General features: G+C 35.3%; 1 protein-coding gene across 5 annotated transcripts in view; it reads left to right on the plus strand.

Moving 5' to 3' along the window:
- LOC107743170 (FH1/FH2 domain-containing protein 3-like) overlaps positions 1-15,106 on the plus strand; it is a 190,638-nt gene that overhangs the window by 23,371 nt on the left and 152,161 nt on the right. For all 5 annotated transcript variants that reach the window (XM_016556304.1, XM_016556300.1, XM_016556301.1 and 2 more), the window contains exon 3: positions 9,394-9,458. In XM_016556304.1, coding sequence (XP_016411790.1) covers positions 9,394-9,458 — 65 coding nt within the window. The remainder of the gene's footprint in view (positions 1-9,393; positions 9,459-15,106) is intronic.

Consider the following 15,106-nt stretch of genomic DNA (forward strand, 5'->3'; position numbering starts at 1 on the left):
GTGCATTATTAGACCCATGCAGAGTGTCTGAGTGGGATGTGGAGAGCAGGAATGGAGGACTACATTACTGTTAATAACAGGGTAATTCAGCACAGTGGGCTTTTATGGCCTGGATGGGCTGGAGTTCACAGCCCCCTCTATTTACTGCAGTTGTGCTTTATTACGGGGTCTAAAAACCTTGGCCGAAGTACGTGATTAAAACCGAACCCATTTCTCCTCCTCCTTCTCTGTTATGTGGTTTTCTATCTTGCTTCATGTGATGTGTCTGACCTACATTTCATCAATTGCTGAAAACACAAAAAAAGTAGACTAATTGGCTCGAGGAATAATTTGAGATCCTTTTGTTGCTGCCTCATTGTTGCTACTGTATCTTCTTACTGTTTACATTAGGCCTGGAATGAATTACCAAGCTCTGCTTAATTCTCTTTTTTCCCCTCTTTTGGTGTTCAGTTCTTTTCAAACTGAGATTAACAGTTCTGAGAACTGCAATAGTGCATTTCCTGCATTGCTTTGATGCACATTGTTGAATAACGTTATTATATACAAATGTGACTTATTTTTGTTGCTTATCCATGTCCTTAAAGATTTCTTTCTCGATGTGGAACCTGGAGGCCTGTGATGGGATTCCAAAGGGACAATCAGAAATGGATACAGATTACAAGTTGCATTCCACAGGTGCCTCAGTCATATGAAGTCACTTTGCGCTCTGATTGAGGAATGATCCTCTAACACCTCATTTTGTACGGTGGATATCTCTATGTCATAGTGGCTTAACCATCCTAATCATTACCACACCACCTCATGCAGAAAAAGCTGTCGGAGCCTGACACGGGGCCCCGAATTTAATCCCACATTGCTGTTAGTACGGACCCTCAGTTTTGGCAAACTACCAACAAAATGTATCTCTTACACCAGGGCTCAACAGTAAGGATTGTTTTTGTGGGCCATTTTGATTTTGATTTTTACTTGTCTTGCCAACATTTTTATTGGCCCTACCTCAAAAACTATAAATATGTTTTAAAATATTCACTTGTTTCATTTATATATATATATATATATAATTTTTTTTTTTTTTTTAAATAAAAATGATAATATTGTTTATTTAAAATAAATTAAACAATATATTTTTGTTAAAATATTGTTATTTTTTTAAATATATTTTTTAATTTACAAGTTTATAATTCAATAACATAGTTTATGATTACAAGTTTATATGCTTCCAAGACTATTACAAGTTGTAATTTCAACAAAATGTTACCCAACCAGCTACAATTACAAGTTTAACTCTATAGTTAAAATTTTTTTAAATCGTTATATAAATTGAAAAAAAATTACATATAAATATTAGATGAAAATGCAAATTAGAAATGTTGTCATGGCAGCTACACTGTAAAAATTATTTATCAGAGAATATATTATTTATATCAAAGTTGAAAATAAAAAGATTACTGAAGTATGTTTGACAAGAAAATACTATTTCGAAATGCTTTTTACTTCAAATTTTACTTCCATGTTTAATTTAATGTTACTTACTATTTCTTTGTAATTATTTGTGGAATTTACTAGCAATTTATGACTGAAAATTGTTACATTAAAGTACTAAAATTATTAAAACTAAAATTGGAATAAAATAAAAGCTAAAAATGGCAAAATCACATAATTAAAAATATAAAATAAATTAAGCTAAAATATAAAAATGCTAATTTGTACAATTACATACTATAATAATATATAAATAATACTAAAATAAGTTTACAAGATCTAAAAAAGTAATACAAGTTATATAAAAGTATAACTAAAAGTTATGTAAAATTTATACAAGATCTAAAACATATGCACATTGGTGAAAGAATTTAGAAGATATAGTGATAAAACAAACTGGGAGCTATGTCAACTCAGACATTGCTTTCTCTGTTGTCTTATATTTTTCTTGAACTCGTTTTTTTTCCTGGCCGATGTGTCGGAGGAGCTGTTGTCGGACTCGGTTAGCCTCTGGCCCTGGAGAAACGCCTAGTTCTTTTAATGGGAACGCTTCAAATATTTGTGCGGATTACATGGATAGAGGGGTAGGAGGCTGCTCAGCTGGACCGCTGGATTTTTTTTTATTGCTGAAGTAAATGACAGGCAGAGGAGCTGTGGTCGAAAGTGTGGAAACACTGAGGTGCCGTGTATGTGTTACTATGATCTCTGTTTTTAGAGTCTTATGAATAGATTGACAGCTGATAGTACTTCTGCAGCTTTTTGCAAATTGACGGTGCTTCAAGCTAAATCTAGTTTACGTGAATAATATATAAAAAGGCTCTGTGGAATTTCAGCACCACCAGTGACACAAAATGGTACTGCAGAATTAATTGTTTTCAAACAGGTTTCCTTTCCAACTTGGGCCAGTTGAGCCAATAATCGCATGCCCAAAACAAACCAGATGAGTGTGATTTGTAAGTAAATTATTCAGACCATCTTTGTTATCACTATACTTTACATTTTTTTCATCAATGTACATATGTTTTTATGTCTTAAACGTTTGGTTTTCTGTGATGTTTTAAACCTTTGTATGGACCGTATGATACTTCCATGCTGTGTCCTTTTTGAAGCTCAAAGCTTCAGTCAATAATTGTAATTGCATGGAAAAGTGCATGGACAAATGTCTTCAGAATGTTACATTTCGTTTTCCATAGAAAAGAAAAAGAAGAGTAAGAGTAAGTAAATGATGTCAAATTCTGTATTTTTTGTAAACTATTCCTTTTTTTTCTTGAGAAATACTTGAGAAGTGCTGGTCCATAAATGCACCAGGTGCTCAGAAACGTAATTTCTAGCTTATTTGCTGAGTCATATCTGTTCCAGGAGGACTTGTATAGTCTGCTGTTAATTGCACTATAGGCAAATAGTTGTTTTTGAACCAGGTCCAAGTATGCAGGAGGTAAACGTTACCTGTCGGCAATGGGTCTTCTCTCTGTAATTTTCTCCCTCTCCATTTTTCCCTCCTTTTGTGTCTTTATTGGACTTCATAGTGTGATATTCCATAAACAGGCGGGTAGTGAGGAGTCAAAGTTGGTTAGAGTGCGCCTGGCATGACTCCACAGACCCAGGAGAGACTGCATGGGGCCAGGATCAGGGTTTATAAGGCGTTTGGGAGTAAATAAAGAGCAGAGCGCTGTGCTAGCTCATCTCAGAGGTCTGAGTCTGCTTTAAATTTCGACTTTCCCCACAGACAAGCATTTGTTATGATGGTCTGTTCAGGGGTTGTGATGATTAACCTGCAGAGGTTAGGTTTGTTCATTAATTTGCCAGAGTAGAGTCCTGAATACAGTATCCCTCGCTCACTCTCTCTGCCAGAGACTTTAATCAGGATAGACACTACACAGTATTTAATTGGTCACGAATATACATAAAGAGGCTGTGAGGGATTGAAGCAAAAGTCAGTTTTGCATTTGGGAGGTGGAGGAACCCTATGATTTGGACACAATCTTGGTAACTGGAAAAATTGAGTGGTACTTTGTCTTAATTGATGCATCTTGTAGCCTAAATACAGTATCTATATGTTGATTTTTCTATAACTTGATTTTCAACATTTCAAATGAGTCAAAAAGTGCAGTGAGCTTTACCTCAGATTGAAACCGTGGCACCAAAACTTTGATTTTCTTTATTTTAAAGGTATAGTTCACCAAGAAAGGAAAAATTGCTGAAAATTTTCTCACCCTCTGGCCATCCAAGATGTAGAAGAAATAGTTTTTTCATCAGAAGTAGTGGTTAAACGGATCGTAGTTGATCCATGATTCGTACGGACCAACCCCCACGGTTCGGCACGCATGTGATCCGCGGATTATTGCAAAATTTAACCATAATAGAATGAAAGTTTATCAATTGTACGTGTTTACACACGCAAGCGATTTTAAACCATTCTAGCGAAAGAAAAGGCGAAATGGAACTCGATTCGTTACTCGAGTGCTGTTTTCTATCACAGCCGCACAAACATGAAGCTCGCACACGCAGAGAGGCGCGTTTGACTGCGTGCGAAAACCGAACTGAACCATCTTTCTTATCTCATTCACTCCTTGCCTTTGATGCATATACACATAACATTATGACAAAATACCGATCTCGACAATCATTGTGGCAGATGCAGTCTGTTGTGTCTTAAGTGAACGAGAACAGCTGAGAAAGAAATCGGATGTGTATCATTAGGCTATATTGAATCCGTGCATCAGGTCTTAAAGGGGCAGCAGCCTAATAATACCTGCTGCTGTCATTATGGTCATCAAACCACAAAACACGTTTTTGACAAAGATGAATCTATTTTTTTATTTATACAGTGAACACTATGCAGTTTTATTTTACACTTAATTATTAAATTTCTGTATCTGAATACTACCGACCTTATTTGTAAAATTGTTTTGTTGTATTTATCTATGCTTGTAATTTGTGTAGCCTATTTGTTCTTATTTTTACTGGCTGTTCACTTGTCTCTTTAATAATGTTTGAACTTTCTTAGGCTAAGAGTTTTTGCTGTGGTATGGTACTTATGGAAAGCAAAGTTACATAGATTTTTTTTTTCTTGCTGATCCGAAAAACGATCCTATCCGTGGCTCAAAAACCGTAATATGATCCGAACCGTGAGATTTGTGATCCGTTGAACCACTAATCAGAAGAGATTTGGAGAAATTTAGCATTACATCACTTGCTCAACAGTGGATCCTCTGCAGTGAATGGGTGCCGTCAGAATGAGTCCAAACAGCTGATAAAAACATCACAATAATCCAAAAGTAATCCATATGACCAATTAATGTCTTGTGAAGTGAAAAACTGTGTTTGTAGGAAACAATTACAATTAAAAACCATTATTAAGACTTTTTAACTTCAAGCCATAGCTTTAGACTAAAATATGAGTCCTTTAACCATAGTATTACCTTCTACCTAATATGAAATCTTTGCATTACTCAATATTGTTGTATCTTTAATAGCAGGCATGAAGTTACAGCTTGCCACTAGATATATAAATATGGAAGAATAATTTGTATTGTAACAAAATGTAAAATTTTGAGTGGGTACATTTGCTAAATGGATAGGTTGTGGGTTTGAATCCCAGGCAGTAAACTGATAAACATGCTGATAACATGCTTTTCTTGAATGCACTGTAAGTTATTTTGGCTAAAAGTTTCCAGTTGCCAGTTGAATTTAATTTTGCAGAACTCTATTGCAGATCGTTAATGCTAGATTATTAATGCCAAATCAACAAATTTCTTGCTTATCGACTGGTTTTTGGACTACCCATTTACATCTACTGTCAGTGCAACAGTGTTTTATTTGTCTTCTTATGCAACATAGCTGCTGCGAAAGGTCTCTTCATGCTTGTGAAATTCTAATGTCAGGATAATTTGTCTTGGATAAGCTTAATGAGGCTGTCTGTGTCTTTTGCTGGTGTTACGTGGCCGATGTTGGAGACACTTTCTCCTTTTGGCCCCAAACAGATCTCAGGATGCAGGGGCTATTCTGTTTCACAAAGCTGGGCACGTTTGTCTGGGTAACTCAAATCATTGGGCCATGAGCTGTGGAAAAAGACTGAGTCATCCGGCTGCAGATCTTCTCTCCAGCGGAGCTGTGCTCTGGGAAATGACGTGGACAGCAGTGCAGGATGATACACGCTATGTCAGCCGTACCGCATGTGCTAGACCGTCCACAGCCATGTAGTCGCTTGGCAGGCACCCACATGCAGAAATTCTCACAGTATCAAGCCAAGACGAAAAGCCAAGACATACAGCTTCACCCTCAGAATCCAGTTCTCCTGCGCGTTTCTCCGTTTTGCTCCAGAAATACAAAAATTGGATTCCTCTGGGTATCTCATGCGTATTCTTAGACTCACCGTTTAATTTGATAATGAGCATGTAGGGCGCTGTAGAGTACGGTTATGGTTAGTAGCCAGGCTAATGTTACTGGCAAGTTCATTATGAAATAGATCCAGTTACTCATTAGCTTCAATGGCAGAAAGATTAAGTTGCAAGTGTTGTCAAGTTGCTTTAGTTAAAGTTGTGCAGACAGATGCTGTCTGTGTCTGTTGATTTTTATGTCTCTGGCCTATAGCCATGGGCCCGTATCTTATATTTAGAAAATTGCACACTTCAAAATGACATGAAAAAAATGTAGATGACCTATTAGAAAAATTGTTTATTTTTAAAAAAACTTTTATCACTCTATATTACGGTATTGCATTACATTACAAAATAGGTTCAAATGTAAAATATAGTTCTGGGGGCTGTTTCATAAAGGACGCTTAGAAAAGCGGGGATTAAAGTCCAAAACCTGGTTATTCTTATTCTTATTGCACGCTTATTCTTAAGCAGCCCTTAATGTCAATCATTGATCATATCGATCCACCATTGCAAACAGCAAATATATCTGTGCTGTTTAATGCATTTGAGATGTTGTGTTTTCCAAAGATCATGACTGACAAGTCACAGGTATATTCTCCATTTGTAAATGTTAGAAAGTCATGCAAATATATCCTTTTTTTTGTCAGGAGTGGGCGAGGCTTATGCGAGTGAACGAGCGCTGCTGCGTGCATGCACGCTAAACAGACTGAGTGCAATAGAATAATAGCCCAATACTTCTGAGTAAAATATACATTCTGTTAAAATATTTGTTATTACATTAAATGTGACACATGTAGAATTTTAAACCTACATATAAGTGTACGTTTGAATGATAGCAGTAACTGTAAATCAAATGTAAGCTAGCTAATACAGCTCTAATAACTAGTTCAAATGTGTTAATGTGTATTCCTCTTACTAGTTAAAATGTACTCTGTTTTCTATAATTTATTTCATTTTAACTTTATAATTTAGTGCTTTAAAGAGCAATTTTAGATATGTAATGTTTTAATATTCTATTAATAACCATAAAAGGTACAGTTGTCAAAAAACCATGAGAAGCTGCATGGCTAGAAACTGCTGATCAACTGAATATGCAAGTAGCAACTATGTTAAAATGTTTTCATATATCTTAAAACTGTCATTATTAATCTTAAGCACAATATAGTTGTATAGTTAAATATAGTTGATTGTAGCCTATATTTGTATTTATTCGATTTATTATTTAAGTTGCATTTTTTGTATACTTTTATTTTTTGACTGATAATAAAGTCCAATGATTGTATGTGTGAGAGTCATTGCATTCCTATTGGTCAGTGTTAGAGGAGCTCAGCTTAGCCTGACAGTTAGCCTGCTCTTGACCAGATTAGTTTCCCAGCATAATTTGCCACAGTGACTGAGCTTGAGCTATGGTAAATTTGCTTTATGAAACCAAATCAAGTGACAATAAATCAGACTAACTGAAAAAAGCCTGTATTATTTGGTAAACTTGTTTTATGAAACAGCCCCCTAGTAACTAAACTAAACTAAACTAAACTAAACAAAAATATAAAACACCAGAATAATTTTTTTTTTTTAATGTATTTTACATTTTTCTATATATTTAATTGAATTTAAAATAATATATATTTTTGTAAATAACTGGTCGTTTTGGAGACTGCTGAAGGTAGGTAGTCACTTATGGAGATGCCCCGATCTGTGGCATGTTGCCAACAAGACCAGACATCAAACTTTCATTGTATAACTTGCACAATGCTGCATTTGTTTACAGGTCTCTGTGTTGCTGTCCTGATTTCGGGAAGCAAACCTGCGGTATCATATGCTGTAGGTTTGAGGAAGTCAATCTTTTAGAAGAAAAATATCTTTTCTCCAATCTCCATGAGTTTCTGTTTTGTCTGCATTTCTTTACTGTGTTGCTTCTTGTCCACCTTATGTGTTTATCTCATGTCTGGTAAATGGAGGCTTCAGCCCACACGGATGTTACTACAGAGTCATTGCCGATCTGGATTGCGGTTGGTCAACTTGTCTAAAGCTGAGCGTTAAGCATCCATCCATCTCCTCCAACTCAAATGCAGCTGCATCTCATTCCATTGTGTGTTTACTTCCAGTTATTCATGAGACAGACAGGTCCTCCGTTCATCAGGCCTGATAATCTATGGAAGAGACGGGGGTTGGGTCTGTGCCCGTACTCGTCCGTCACACTTTAATATGGATGGGGTGACCTACATGTCATCCCCACAGCCACCTCTGCTCTCCAGGTCAGGGGGATTCCGGACGATATCTGACCCTTTTTTCACAGCATGCCTCTCTTCACCCACTCAGTCCGTCCAGTTTCTCCCTCCCATGAGTCACTTGGCAGTTAGTAGTAAGTCACAGGAAGTCAGTTGGATTTTTACTGTCTTTTGGAGCTCAAGGCCACACATGGTTTTAGTCTCTCAAGACTTTAGAAGCTTAATTCACCTGACCTAAATATACAGTAAGAGCAGATGCAACACAGAATCAGGCTTCTGGTGTAAACAGATGTGCTGTGGAACATTAATTCACCTTCACAAGAGTATATAAATAAGGTTGGTTGCTTTGTGTTGTGTTAAAATGCTCTCCTATATATGGAGTTCCAAATGAATGTTTGGGAGAAACTTGTTTGTATATTGATCAATCATAACACAAGGTTGTTTAACTTACTGTACTCCTGTGATAATTTATCTAGCATTTGATTCACGATTTACTGGTTTTCAATTAGTTACTAAACTGAGTGTTTTTGTTTTGCTTTGTTTGGTTTTGCTTTGTTTGTTTTTTATTTTTGTATAATTTTACTTTGTTTTGTTTTTTGTTAAATTTTTGTTTTTGCTTTTACTTTGTATTGCTTTTGCTGTTTAGTTTAGTTTTTGTTTGTTTTGTTTCACTTTTTGTTTTTGCATTTTTACTGTTGCTTTTGTTTTGTTTTGCCTTTTGTTTCATTCTTGTTTTTGCTTTGTTTTGATTTTGTTTTGTTTTGTTTCATTTGCTTTGTTTTGCTCTGTTTCATTTTTATTTTTGCTTTTTTACTTTGTGTTGCTTTTGCTATGTTTTGTTTTATTGTATTGTGTTTTGCTTTGCTTTATTTGTTTTTTATTGTTTCGCTTTTTGTTTTGTTTTTGTTAAAAATGTAGAAAAATGTAATCAGTCATCTAAATATCACAACATGAAAGTAACATGACTACTTTTACCAAATGTTGCAATTATTTGTCTATGTATATATCTTAAATATTGTAATGTAATGTAATGAATCATGATTTATTTGTTTCTTTGAATATGAATTAGTAGGATTTTTAATCAGTGCACTGAGAAAACAGTTTGACAGTTAAAAAGTGCACTAAATTCATATATTAGGAAAGAGAAACCATACTTTGGTCCATCATATGGATATACGGTCCATATCATATCATATCATATCATATCATATCATATCGTCAAACATAGCTCTGTAAATTTTTTTACATTTATTAGATTTTCAGCAGGATGATCTCTTGTTTTGTGATTTTTTTTTCTTTAGGAGAGGAAAAAAGCACAGTATTATCCTGAGAACACAGCTGTCTGTCAGAGTCCATGCCTGCATAGGTGAGTAACAAGATGCCGTTGCTCTTCAAATAAACTATAAATGGTGAGAAAAACATTTAGTACTCAGTCTTCACCCTTTAAAATTTCTGGCTTAGTCAGCAGATTCTGGTTGCATTAGATTGTTTAGGAATTATTTTCTCATTTGTTGCTTGTTTGATGACGGATGTGTAAATTATAAGCCCCTGCTTGATTTTTACTGTGTGGTAAAGTTTTCCTGTTGCTAATAGGCCCTCACGCCACAATGTTTATGATCTAGTTTAAATATGTTCCATGCTTGATTTCTCAATTGATATAAAACAGCTAATGCAGCAACTTTATATGAATGCCAGGGTAATGCTTCACACACACACACACACACACACACACACACACACACACATACACACATACACACACACACACACACCTCAGCTTGTGTCAAGTATATTGGAGTTTTAAAACATTAAAATCTAATTCTGTTTTGGTTAGAAGGCTTTTTTAAATTTATAACGTGTGTGATTAGTTTTAAAAACACTCACAAATATGCCATGGTAACATCTTCCTGCCAGAATATAAAAAAAAGAATAACTGTAGCATGTTTGGACTCACATTATATTGCATAGTTACTGTATATTTCTTCACAATCTCATTGTTTATCTCATGTCCCTAAACCCTGTTGACAGAATCAGGCTTCATTACCTCCGTAAGCCTTATCCCAGATTAACATCTGTGCCATTGTGTGGAAGCAGGACGGCTGTGGCTATCTCTGTGTCACGAAGGATTAAGTGTCACAGACAGTACCCACAAAACCCATTAAACATATAAACCATGTAGTTTCTCTGGAAGTTTACTATGTAACTCACTTCAGAGGTTTATGTTACCCCTGTGACTCTTAGTCTCAGACAGCACACCCACGAAACATACAGTATATGGACCGTTTGATGCTCACTGGACATAAAAATGGCTTTTATCAGTGTGCTTGGAAGTTATGTTTTACAAGTTACCAGGATGCCACAGTAGCTGGGTTTCCATCTGTTGTGTTCTTTGTTAATTTTAGAATATCACACAAAATTTGTGATATTCCAATAATGATGTGATGTCTCAGTATCCCATTGTATGCCATCGTTGTGTGTTGATTAATTTGTGGAGTTAAAAACTGTATAATTTTTATAACTGAATTACATTTTTTAATGCAGAAAACTTAAAAAATAAAAATAATGAAAAATAAAAATAATATACTGTATATATATATATATATATATATATATATATAAATGTATGTGTCACAATGTCACTGCAAAGTGTTTATATATATATATATATATATATGACATTTTATATATATGTCACACACACACACACACACACACAGACAGACAGATGGATAGATAGATAGCTGGATAGATAGATGATAATTACTGCATTAACTATTAACTAACATTGAGCAATACATTTGTTACAGTATTTATTAATCTATTAATCTTTGTTAACTTTAATAAAAGTACAACTGTTGTACTTTTATTTAATTACTATGAACTGAGATTAATAAATGCTTTACAAGAATGTTTAATTGTTAGTTTATGTTAACTAATACAGAGTTCTGGCATGAAACTCTAGTTGGCGCAGTCCGATATATCTAACTCAATCTGACCTAATGACATCATTATCACATGGCACAGCTGATTGGTTCTCTTCTGTATCAGTAGCCAATGAGCTCGCTGCTCAACATTGAAATATATGACTAGTGCTTGCCGTAGAAGTTGCAGCTTGCTTCAGAAACCCTCCACCTTCCCCAGCTCCACCTGTATAGGCTATGAGGTGATTCATGTATGCTATTTGGGGGTTATTTCACGTATGTTATATTTGCAGCAGCAATATTTCTTACATGCTCACAGCAGCATGTTGTGGATGTATTGGCAGTAGCAAGTCTCGGTACTTTCTCTGCCGCAGCAGTAGCGTAGCAGATCTATTCCACCAAGACCAAATGCATTAACATTGTCATGTACATTACCATCCCAATCCCTCCGAGAGTTGTCATGACAGAAATGTAGTTAGTTAACAAATGGAATGTAGTAATTTAAGTAATGGAATGTAGTATTGATGTAGTAATGTTAACAAATGAAACCTTATTCTAAAGTGTTACTGAAAATGTAAATATTTTTAGAAAATAATATTTAACAGCGTTTACCTGTGAAGTGCACTTTTATTTAACAGGCCTAAAAAAAAATATTTTTTTTAAACTCAAATTTTATGACATCAAATATTTCGAAAGATTCAAAGTTTTGTTTGAGATACTAGCACACCTTTATTTAAGCTTTTAAAGTGATCTGATTTCACATTTACCCACCCTTAAACATCCTCTACAACTGCGGTTGGCTGCTTTACATGTCAGTCAGTTGGCTTTTTCATGTCTAAATGGGCGGTTCTTGGTTGGAATAATCCGCAATGTGGACCAGACTTCATGCCGACAGTCCAACGTCTAAGTGATTCACTGCCGTTGTCTACAGGAACTGGTAGTTTAAGACAAGTGTGTGTCTGTAGCGAGCAGTATAAACTTAGTGGCATGCTGCACTGCAGCCAAGCACACGTGGCTCGTACGGTTTTCCCTCTCCAGACTGCAGGGGAAAATATATCCATCAGCCTGCAAAAGCCATTAAGCTTAGAACTGTCAGATTTTAATTTGCACGTTTTGCAAAAGTGTTATTTAAGGGTACCAGGGACAAAAATTGCCCAATGAAAGAAGTGCAGTTATCTCACAGTCAACTCAATTTGCCGATCCTGCGTGCCTGACGGATTGCGGCACCGTTTGGAAACTCCAAAGCTGTTCTGCTAGGGGTATTTTGGTCCAAAAATAAAGTTGCTGAAACTCCTGGCAAGGTCTGAGAATCTTTTGAGAGAGATTTTACGAACCAGACCTGCTCAGATACCTGCCCGCGAGTCGTTTTCCCTTTCGCTCTCTCGCAATTTGCGAACCATGAAAGAGGGCAGCAGCTTAGCACAAGTACCTCTAGTAGCAAACCCTTCCGAGAAGCTTCACCTATCAACAGCTCTAAACGTTTGCTTGTTGATTTGTGTCTTGATAACCTGCTTTGAGTCACTACGTTGTTTGTCTCTGTGGAATCAATGTTCCGTATCTATGATTTAAACCCGTATGGAAAGAGCAGCTTGATAAGAGAACCACTATGCTCTGCAGATGTTGCCTTGCCTCTCTTGTTGAATTTTTTTCTTGCCATTCTATCCTCTGTCCCGGGACCTGTCCTAAACCACGCTGCATTCCTTGTAGCAATGATGGGATCGCTTTTCTGACCAGCTGTGTGCTTGTGTGATTGAAAGCCTATTTGGGTCAAAGGTGGGAGGTAAGGGCTGGGTAAGACTCTCTCTCGCTCTCTAAGCGGATGACCCAAGATGACAGCTGCTGCTCTTCAGGCTTAATGTGTCTCTCCGTTTTTGTGTTAATGAAAGAGCAGGACGACTATTTTGAATGAGTTTTGTTGTGTATTTGCAGTTTTCATTAGATTTTTAGTTTGTTTTAGCAACATTTTGTGATTGTTTTAATTAGTTAGTTTTTTCAAGATATTTTAATTATGCTTCATTTTTATTTCAGGTTTTTTTATTTTATTTTAGTACTTCAACCTTATTTGAAAGTGAAATAACCTTATTTATTTCAGTTAGTTGCCGATGCAACATTTCATATTTTGATTGTTTATTTTATTTTATTTTATTTATTTTAATGAAAAGATCTTTTAATAGTTTTAGTTTTGGTTAACAATAACAATACTGGTTAATGTTAATAAAATATTTTAAAAACATGCTTTGTGGTTTACATTGTTTTTGAATGAGGAAAATAATCAGTTTCAACTTTCAAATTTATCAGCCACTTATTACTGACTATTGTCTTTTTGAAGCAGTGTTTACTTAATTGTAAATTTGTTTTCATGTATTATTTATTTATAATTATTAATCCACATTAATGTTTAAATAGTTTAAAGCTGAACATATTCAAATCAAATTCGATTTTGTTGTTGCACTGAAATTGGTAATTTCACTTTTGGATTTAAATTTGGTATGGTAGACTAGTGTAAACACTCGATGTATATTGTGTTCAAAATAAATTCAAAGATTAAATTAATCCATTTTGTATGATTTTTATTTGCACATTCTTTATCAAAAACTAGTATGCACCGAGGTGGTGCTAAAATTGGTCCTGGTTTTTTTTTCTGGTTAGATCAATTACGGCCTTATATTTGTCACTGCATTTGAACTTTAAGAGTTAAAATCAACTGCAGTTTATGACTGCAGGTTTTATGTGATGTCAGTCATGTATTCTTAATCATGCATCATCATAATTGGTGCCAAATAATTTGATCCACTGATCCTGATAGAATACCAATTTTACCCCATACACAGCACTTTTTGGTCAAATGAAGCACTAATCTAAAACAGCTCTTTTCCGTGAAAAAAATCCAAATTGTCTCCGGCAAACATTTATTTGTAACAGTAATTTCATGTATGGAGAGATGCATGTATTTCCCATAAGCATTGCCCATCTTCAGTGACGTGTGGCCATGCTTTTGATCGCACATTCAAGGCCCTTTATCTCGAGTTTGATGAAAGGAATGAAGTCAAAACCACTTTGCTGCTGCTATTCATAGCAGGACTTTACACAGCACACTGTCATAAATCAACTCACCAGAGTGGGCTGTCAACAGACCTGATGACACAACGCCATGACAACTATTTTCTTGCACTTGTCTGGGCTCATTAGCAAAACCTTTTGCACTTGTGCAGTTAAGCCTGATTTATATTTTCCATGTCCATGCTGACCGCTTCATTAAATGACAGGAGTGTTTGGCTACTGCTGTGCCCAGTATGGGCTCAATGACCTCAATGTTTTGACTGTCCATCATTATTATTATGGGAAGTTACATGGGTCAACTGTGTAAGCATGAGTCTAATGGGTTCTAGACCAGGTTTTTTAAAAAACATTTTGTTGCCAAGGATCCCCAAATGTAAAGGGTATCCCTTGTGAGTGGTCCCATTCTGAAAATGTAAAGGCAGTTACATTTTTTTTTTTGTATGATTTGAAAGTCGTATTATAAAGACAAAAAAGTAATTATTTCCAAAATTAAATAATTTACTTTTACTTTGTAATTTAACTAAAGCAAAATGTTGAAATATGTTAAAATATTATTTTAAAATATTCACAGTTTAAGTAGAAATTTTCATTTCTTTTTATTAAAAACTATATATTACATAATATAAATATTATATAGTACAAATAAGTTCAGAAATTAACGCCACACGAACGCGGTTATTTTTAAAACCACAGCTTTTTCTATGCTGTTTGGCCGTTCGTCCACACACAAACACAGCACCAGGTCACTGAAACCGAACATTTTTGAAAATGCCTGCCATTTTTTTTTAAACGGAAGAAGGAAAAACTTCTTAAACTTAAAAAAATAACCATGTACGTGTGGACATGGCCTAAGTTCTGTGTAATAAAGTGGAAGGACACAGGAAAAAGTATTGAACACATAAAGAAAGGGAGGTGCAAAAAGGCACGGAAAGCCAAGACACCAGCAGAAATCTATCAGTAATTAGAAAGCAATCCTGCTCCTTGTCAGTGGAAATTAATATTAGCTGGTTCAGTCCCAACTGATGGCCTATAA

Source organism: Sinocyclocheilus rhinocerous, unplaced genomic scaffold (genome assembly GCF_001515625.1).
Source record: "Sinocyclocheilus rhinocerous isolate Xijiao unplaced genomic scaffold, SAMN03320098_v1.1 scaffold946, whole genome shotgun sequence".
NCBI lineage: Eukaryota > Metazoa > Chordata > Actinopteri > Cypriniformes > Cyprinidae > Sinocyclocheilus > Sinocyclocheilus rhinocerous.